This window comes from Pleurodeles waltl, chromosome 10 (genome assembly GCF_031143425.1).
Source record: "Pleurodeles waltl isolate 20211129_DDA chromosome 10, aPleWal1.hap1.20221129, whole genome shotgun sequence".
NCBI lineage: Eukaryota > Metazoa > Chordata > Amphibia > Caudata > Salamandridae > Pleurodeles > Pleurodeles waltl.
Genome location: NC_090449.1, coordinates 239,274,197 through 239,283,599, shown reverse-complemented (window position 1 = coordinate 239,283,599; position 9,403 = coordinate 239,274,197). Strand labels below are relative to the sequence as shown.

Sequence of the window (9,403 nt, the reverse complement as noted above, 5' to 3'; positions counted from 1 at the left end):
ATATAGCTCCAGAAGTAGGTATGTTTATGAGATCAAAGGACAAAGTCTCTTTTAATAACCATGGGGATGGGCACTAAATGGGCTAAGGTCAAACCTAGGAAATTCCTGGTAGCCCCGGAATGTATGAGCATAGATAGCCTCCGTATCTGTTGGAATGAAACGATCAAGGTTACTGGTAACATTATGGGTTGTGCAATCTTATGTGAGTTATCAGTCACATGAAGGAGCTCCGGGCCAAAAGCAGGGCCTAACTGACTAATCTCTACATCAGCTGGGCACTCGAGTCTGTTAGGGACAGAGTCTAAGGCACCAACCCTCCGAATGTTCATAGTTTTGGCAGGAGGTTCAGAAAAGGAATGCTCGATGTCACAGAAATAAAGAGACAGTTATTTTTTCATTCTTTCTTCCATTATCTTAAGATTTAAACTGGCAACTAAGTCTCTGAACTTGGAACAGTCTGAAGGTGAATTTGTAAGGCGCGCCAAGGACGTTTTTAATTTACAACTCAATATTCTAACTACAAGAAGGGTTCTTGGTTCTACAGGCCACTGAAATTCCATAACACATCTATTGTTAACAATAATGTGAATAATTGAGGGTTCTCTAATTTTCGATGTTGAACAATTAACTTAATATCAATGGTCCAAACTAGGGTTTTAAAATCATGTAAGGTCGGGCCAGTACAATTTGGAGGTAGTTTTACCAGGGTAACTGTAACAGAAGTAATGTAAGCATGTCTGTAAGTGAATGCATTTATTTGTTTTCTTAATTTGCCAAAATGGACTACAAATTGCACCTACATTAAGGACCTACAAAGATCTATAACTTTCAAGATACTCATGGATGGGATCTGGCCCAGATTCAGAACATACATCCGGACATCCAAGTTGCCCGAGAGGTGGAATGTGCAAGGCTTGGCCTTCTGTCACCTGGGTCAAATTGTGGGGAAAGTACTGGAGCTGATGCTAGCCCCCCCCCCCCCACACTCCCAATCAAGAAGAAGCTGGATCCAGAGATAGAACTCTGAGTACCCGAGAAAGAGTCCAGGAGCAGAAGCAAGGAGATAACAGACAGGTCTGCAACAACAACTAAAGAATAGTGCGCACTAACCTGGGGGCAAGTACTTAACCTGTAAAGCACTTTACAGGAGTTCGGAGGTAGGAGGCGGGTTGTGGCTCGGAGTTACAGAAGAGGTGAAATCAAAGCTCATGGAATGAGACACTGGGAGGGCTCTCAGGAGTCAGGATCACTGGAAAGTACTGGAGGACTGGAACATTGGGAGGATTCCAGAAGACTTTGCAGATGGTGCAGAAACAAGGTTGCGCAGGAACGAAGTGAGGAAGGTCCGGGTGACTCTGGAGAACGAATGCAGAGATGAAGCTGAATAGGAACATGGGCCATCCAGGTGACTCAGGAGGAGAGTGCAGGGAAGCTGCTTGGCCAGAACTTGATGGAAGAATGTGTGGGCCCAGATACAAGTACGGCATGTTCAGATGGGCTATTAATACAGGAAGCGAAGAGTGTTCCAGAAGGGCATGTGCCTCACGTGGAAGCTTCCAAAGGAACCTGGAAAATCTCACGTGTTGCATACAAGCAGGCAAGGCTCAACAGGCAGCAGGTGAAAACGGCAATTGACAACAAGTACAATGGAATCCAAGTGCATGATGGTACATTCTAATGGTTCACTGTGGAAACTGACTATTCTAAGAGGGCACATGATATCTGCAGGTGCAAACTAGATGAAACTTGCATAGCAACGCACACACAGGAGGGTCAATGGTTCAGGCCTAACTGGAGGGGGGAGTCATGATTTTTAAGTTTATTTTATACCATACTCCAGTCATAATGTTTTGTTTAACAGTTAGTTGTTTTTCAAAGCTTGTTGGCTCACCTCTCATAAAGAAATTGCCACACTCTGTCATGAGTGGGGACATTATTAATTATTCATGTATGCTCGATCACCATGTTATGGACACTAAGCCATTACCCATCGTGTGACTCAAAATTATTACATGCATCATGATTTGTTCATCTGGATTACTATTTATGTATCCATGTTGTTGATTTTGTTACATTATTTTGCTAGTCGTCATACCTTACTGCCTGCTCTCTCCGCTTTCAAATCTTTCCTCGTTTTATGTGTGATATATGGATTTCCATCTTTGCATGTTTCAACATACTTCTGGTTGTCTTGCTTCATTATGCGTGCACTTGTCTATTTCTTTTTCAAAGCGTTGTCATTGAGATTTTTCTTTTCTTTATGTTCGTGGCATAATGCATAGCTAGCTCCTATGGGCTTTTATGGATTTTGTACTTTCAGCATGGCACCTATGTTTTTTACACATTATGCGCATAGTCCTCTTTCACTTTTTATTGACTTGAGACTTCCGGCTTTGCAATACCTACGTCACATACAGCCACGCCACCATTTGGCGTTTTGGCTACCACTTTAGTCGGGTGAGTTTTGCTGCTTCCGCTTATTATTTTGCACCTCTAGCTGCTCCATGTATTATGGTACTTGGTGATCTTATAGAGCTGTTCTTTGCTTATTTCAGACTTATAATGGCCCAAAGGTTGGTCATACTTGCATTTGGATTTAATACTTCCAGTCTTTCAGTGCTTTAAATGAACGTTAAGCATGTTGGTATATATGAAACAGTATCACTTTTAATGTCTTTCCGGGCCGCACTTTTCTTTTTACATATTTGGCAACATATTTTCATCAACTACTTTTGATTCCTTAATACACTGTTATACTTCTTTGGTGGGGTAGTCTACGGACCACACCTGATACGTTATTGTAACTTATGAGTTGGGTACGATATGTTTGTTAATAAATGGGGTTCAGCGGCATCATAGTACTCGTGGTAGTGTATTGCCGTTAGTTTTGGACTTACCTATGGCCCTGTTTTACATACTATTTACCTGTCGCTTGTTACTTTAGCCAGTCCACTCCATTAAGTAGCATCTGCTTCTTTCACAGCAATTATAGTGGCCGGGGTTGTCCCAGTGACTGTTCTGTGTCTACTTGTTGCTTTCTACATGTCCTAGTCTTGGCGTACCCAGGTCAGTGTGATTGCGTGTTTTTGAACATTATCAGATGGTGCCTTTCTTACTGTAATTGTTTTTTAACCTTTAACATCCATAGGTAATTCTTGTTTATAATCATTATTCTGTATTTACGTCCTTCTATAGCTCAACTCTGGGTTCTTATTATGTGTTTTTACTTCACGGGTGGCCTTAATACATCTTCATGGAGTATGACTCCTTTGCATGTTTTAATGAGTTTAGTGAGTCCATATATTGGAACCATTCCGCACTGTGGGTGGCATGATATTTATTCTCACTTTTCCTAAACTTCAGTTGTTTGGCAGAGGCTTTTACTGCTCTATCATGAGTGTTCAACTGCATGGTTTCTATTGTCTTCTCCACATCCATTCTTCACTCTCATCATTGCTTCACCAGCCAACTTTTTGGGTGGTTGGGTTTCTCAGTGTTTCGGATTACCCAACATTTACACTTTATCCACTCTGTACGTTTTGCAGCTTTGAAAAAGCCCTATGGAGGAAACACGTTTCAGCTGCATTTAGGAAAAAATCTGTTCTGTACCGAAGATTTGGATGAATAAACAATGGATACTGACCATCTTGATCCTATCACTGACGAGTACTTACTTATCAAAGGACACTTGGAAGTACTTTGTAATGTGTGTGCTTTGGTTCCATTTTCCTAAAGCTGTCTGGACGATTTTCAGAACGGAATTCTGCACCTGAGGTGGCTGGATGCTGTTACCATGTGAGCACCATTTTGGGGACTCATTTTGCTACTTTTGGTCTTATTTATTGTTTGGAACACTGCTACCCCCATTTTATTTGTATTTTGGGATGTGCAAACATTTGGCATAGCCACCCTTTTCTTCTACAGTCACACTGGGAAACTTATTTACTGGCAGTCTAATTAAAAGAAGGAATTGAGGAAGCTGATGGATTCAATGATATATATATATATATATATATATATATATATATATATATATATTTTTTTTTTTTTAGAAGGGTATGACGTTGGGTGCTATTTGTTATGAATAGAACTCAATAAAGAGATGTGCAAAACATCTACGTAAATATTAGAGTTACCATACCATAGGATCTTACAAGATTGTTTCATACATGTAACCTAATTTAATAGAGGATTTGACTCTGAATCAGTCCACATTGAGTAAATACAATTTACATTTTTTTGAAATCATGTCATTACTATCAATAACCATATACACAATCTATAAAAATCTAGTATATTTAATCATATGACAAACATTTGCCTCCTAAATGTGATTGTTCACTCCCTCATTTATTCAGTTTGGTGCTTTTCAGAATTAATGTTTTTTACTAGCCCAAGGACATTCAATCTTACAATGGTGAGTTCAACTGTAACTGCATACATAATTCACATCATTTAAAACTTTTATTGCTCTGCTCTTTGCCTTGAAGTGTCCATGGTGCTTAGTTTTTGGCAGTGCTCTACCTGAATGATGGGTACATTTAAATTGTCCAGTTATGTCTATATGGTGTCTTCCAGTGATCCCGAAGCCCCTACTGAAGTTGAAGGAGTGCAATTTCAGTGACCAACGATTATATTTATTTACTTGGTTCATGTTCTCCTATACACTTTCCATTTTTCAATAACTCTTTTTTTTTTTTTAATCAAACATAACATTTGCTAGACGAAATTTTAGTGGACAGCTGCATATTGACTAATAAAAATACATCTACAATATACTCCACTAAGACTAAATACATTTTCTAGGTCCTCACAAATTAGCCTAAACAGAATTGGACTTGAAGTACATTTTCAAAATGTTTGTGTGTGTCATAGGATTTAAACTGATTTGGGGACCTTGGAATTTGACACAAAGTACAGGATATTTTTGCAGGCAACCAAAAGCTAAGCTGCATTTATCTACAGTGGGCAATACAAAAAGTTAGATCATGCATGTTGATTTTTCAGTAGTGTTCATGATCTTAATGTTCTACTTCAAATTCTTATTTTTGAGAACAATACTTAGTCTGAAAATGTAGAGTTTTAAAACTATGAGAAATATGTTGTATATTATTAGCAGGAACCTTTTGAAAATTTTAATTTGGATTAATGAACTTAAATGAGTAAAATAAAAAGAATACAATAACATGTCCAAATTCAGTCATTCGATGCCTTTCCCCACTCCTTGTTTCGCAATTCGGTCCTCCTAATCTTTCCGCTGACTGTTTTCGGCAGTTCTGGAACAAACTCCACCTACCAGTTCAAGAATAAAAAAATATGTTGAGCTACAGCTCATACCAGTGATCTTTTTGTTATGAAATGCACTGTACCAAGTAAATATTAGTATTCATTTTAAAAGCAGATTCATTCAAAGCCATTTTTAAACAGTCACATGATCTCCAGCAAATGTAGAATGTCAAAAATTTTCCTACCATCTTGTGTTTAATTAAAAGGTTATAGTTACACACTCAGTTCTAAATGCTGTACATAGTTTAAAACATACACTTGCATTACATTCCATCATTTGTCAATGAGAATAAAACTAAATTTATAACAGGGCTGCAGCAGCAACCTAGCCTACTATCTTTCAGCTGGCTGGTATCATGAGAGCTCCTGCTGAATGAAGGCCCTGAACACCTAACCAAGGTTAGATCTTGGCTGCAAACAACTGTAGCTTTGTTGGACAGGCCTAATGATCCCACAGTAGAACACTCTGTGTTTCACAGTGCAGGCGGGAGCAGTGAGTGACTGCACCTGCCCGGAAAGGGATGTTTGGGGGAACTCCCCTCTAGAGGGTTGCTATTAAGGGGTGCACTGACAGTGCAACTTCCTTTAAGGTGGCACATTGTCGATGCGCCTCCTGACAGCTTCTTTGCCTCTGCACCCGCGTCTATACTACGGTGCGCGGGTGCAGAGGCAAAGGGATTCCCTCATTTGCAAGGGGCCATGCCCCTTGCAAATGAGGGAACACTGTCTGGTGAAAGCTCTGGCGCTATATGTGCACCAGCGCTATTGGTATTAAAGAAGAAGCCACACAAAGTGCCCTGAGCGGGGGGTGCTGAGAAAAAGGGAGGGTGAACTTGAACATGTTTTCTTCATTTATTTTTCCATAGGGATTTTGAACAGCAATAGTGCCGAACACTACTGGATGGAATTACACCAAATTTGGAAAAAACATAGGTCCTAGTCCAGAAATTGACCTTTGTGTTTTGATGTACATTCGTTCTGTAGTTTTTGAGAAATTAAGGGGAAACAGATTTGTATATATATATATATATATATATATATATATATATACAAAGGATTTGCAACCCCTCCCGATCTCGTGCTCAGATCTGATTGGCTGACAACACTTCAAGAAGGAAGCTGTTGAAGTTTTGTCAGCCCTGCTGGGACTCTGTTTCAGCCAAGTCCCAGAAAAGGTAAACATTAAAGAAAAGGGGCCAGGGTACGAACATCCTGACCCATTAGCTCTGGTGCTGGGGTCCCAAAGGAACCTCCAGGGCTAAAAAGCATTTTTTTTAAAGAATGTTTTGCTGTGGAGTCTCGATCGGGTCACGAATCTGTGGCAAATTTGCTTTTTAAAAACAGAAGCTTCATAATTTTAAAGCCCTGGGGAGGGCCAAGTCCCGGGGCATTTGCAGAATAATGCGTCCCCTGTTGCCTTTCGACTGCACCTACATGAGTCCTATAAATAATATGTGGGGACCATGAGCCCCCCACCCCACCAGGGCTATTAATAAATATAATGCTGCAGGGATCACAACCTCTCTGTGGCAAATAGTTAAGAAAAGAAAGGGGGGCCCTTTGGGACCCCTAAGGCCTAGGGATCACCACCTTGCTGGGGCTTCTAACATGTTGGAGGGGGGCCTCATTGAGCCACTGATGGCTCTGGGGACAACCATTCCCCAGGGCTGGCTCCTGCTATGTCCCGGGGAGCCCACCCCAGGGACATAGCTGGTAACTGTAACTTGCGCCATCGCCATGCACTGCTAATTACGCTACAAATTACGGCACTCGTGAAATCTTTGACAATATCAATGTAATATTTGCAGTAACATTTTTGACGAAAAAACTGTGCATGGTGGGTGCGTGAGTTTTAATTAGCTTAGGGCATGAGTTATAGTTACTTGAGGTAACTGTAACTATAACTGGTGAATTTCTATGGTTTCGTACATTTAAAATGTAAGCCTAACTATAATGTCCCTGAAACCTTTGTTTTTTTCAGAGAATATATATATCTATATATATATATAAAACCTAGTGGCAGTCGCCTCTAGGTAGTTTTAGCTAGAACCTAGTTTCTATATAAAAAACATTTTTTACTTGCCTAGATCTTTTCTTTGTCTATTCTTGACGAATCTTCACAAAACGTTCCCAAACATTTGCCAGTCATGTCAGCTGCTGTCTGGAAAGTTTTGAGGTGGTCCCAAGGATGGGTAGGGGGCAAAAAAAAGAGGGGGGTCCCAAAATGCATTTAACCCATTCATTTTTCAATAGGGATTGTGAACAGCAATAGCGCTGAAACTACTGAACTGAATAACACAAAATTTGGCAAAATGGTCGGTCCTGGTTCAGAAGGAAATCCTTTTTGGGTCGAGCATTCAAGACCTTTTGTATATACTTTAGTATATACTTCTATACTTCTTTGTGGGGTCTCTGCTTTTTCACTGGTTTGTTTCAGTGTCCTTAAAAAATCCTTGCTTGCTAGTGGTCAATCCTTGCTCTTTGTCCCACCTTTTCCACAGTTGTACACTCCCCTGGAGCATGGCCCTATTACTTGTACCCTTCCACTTGTGCCTATGTAGCATGTGTTTACGGATTACTTTTTTGTTAGACTGATATACCTTGACCAGAACACTGGATGTTTCAGTGGCTCCAGTCTGTTTCTGTTAACAGGGCTCTAGTCTATTACTTATTTTCATCTGCAGTCATGTGTGACTTTGATTATTCCATTCCTTACTCTCCCTTGCGGATTTTCTGGTCTTGCATTTCAAGTGCTTGTTCCTTTTGTCTGTCTTTGCAAGCTCACTGGGGCGCTTTGAACCAACAGCTTAAGTCAACTGTGTGGCAAGAAAACGCTAATAGCTCTAACCTGAGCGAACGCGAGACCCACTGCAGTTCAAATGCTTCTTTGTGTCGGTGTAAATCCATTCAGTAGTTTTTGATAAATTAAGGGGAAAACTAATTTGTATATATAGGGGCACGAACGATTCACAGCCCCTCCCGATCTCGTATAGAGATCTGATTGGCTGTCAACACTTCAACCAGGAAGTATTGGCAGCCATCTTGGGACTCGGTAGCCAAGTCCTCCACTTCTTAAGTAATTGAAGCCCAGGGGAGGTGTGGCAGTCCCCGGGGCTGAGGGGTAGGCTGATGACCCCCCGCACATAATCTCCATTTTGCCCCAGGGAGGTGGTGGTCCCTGGGACTGTGGAAAAAAGAATGCCTCTGGGACTTGCCCCACCAGGGGACTTAATAAACACAAAGCACAGGAGTCCACGCATCAGTTTTTAAAACAAATGTTAGAGTTACATCATGGAACTATAACTCTGTGCCCCTTGTAACTATAACTCTATAACTCTATAACTCCATGTAACCTTTGTTTTTTTAAGTGAATATATATAAATCAAAGGTTACAGGATGCTATAATTAGGAAACAGAATTTTTAAAAACCTTAGAAATTCACTAAAAAAACAAAGGTTGCAGGGACGTTATAGTTAGGTTCAGATTTTACACGCTCAAAACCATAGAAATTTAGCTGTTAGAGTTATTTCAAGTAATTATAAATCGTGCCCTAAGGTAACTATAACTTGCCTCCTTGCCAAAACAGTTTTCTCATAAATAATTTTACTGCAAATGTTACAGTGATAATTAACAATGTCAAATATTGGGGTGCTGCTTGCCATGGAATGAGACACAGATCAGAGTTGAACCTAAAGGGCCACTACACAGTAAAATACAGTGAACTGAAGGCGAGTGAGATGAACCAGGCTCCTGAAATGAGACTAAAAGTTGGTCCTTCATGGATCTTGTGGATGGCCATTAAAGCATATTATGTGGCTTACCACGGCCCAAGTGGGTAGTACCAAAGGAGCATTTATCACAGAAAAGTGCTTAGAGGTAGGGACTGCACTTATAGTATTTATCATCAGAGGGTACCACAACACTGCAAGTGTGGCCAAATCTGGTGTTTTCCAATTTCTACTGAAAAACATATTATTTTCAAAGTTGTTTTTTCAGAGGTCCTCTTGTAACGAAGCCTTACTGCTTTGTACCCAGAGCACTCCTCCATATGTGCACTGTGCGGTGAACAATTCGGCGTGAATAGAGATTTAGAAGAAATAAGAAGAAATCATAGTAA

At 40.4% G+C, this 9,403-nt stretch overlaps 1 protein-coding gene across 2 annotated transcripts in view; it reads right to left on the bottom strand.

Annotated features, from left to right (window-relative positions):
- Positions 1-4,282: 4,282 nt before the first annotated feature.
- ACSM3 (acyl-CoA synthetase medium chain family member 3) overlaps positions 4,283-9,403 on the bottom strand; it is a 448,596-nt gene continuing 443,475 nt past the window's right edge. The window contains exon 14 of one of the 2 annotated variants that reach the window (XM_069210271.1): positions 4,283-5,292. In XM_069210271.1, the coding sequence (XP_069066372.1) occupies positions 5,197-5,292 (96 nt within the window). In that variant the 3' untranslated portion in view covers positions 4,283-5,196. The remainder of the gene's footprint in view (positions 5,293-9,403) is intronic. The other variant, XM_069210272.1, reaches the window with a different exon arrangement.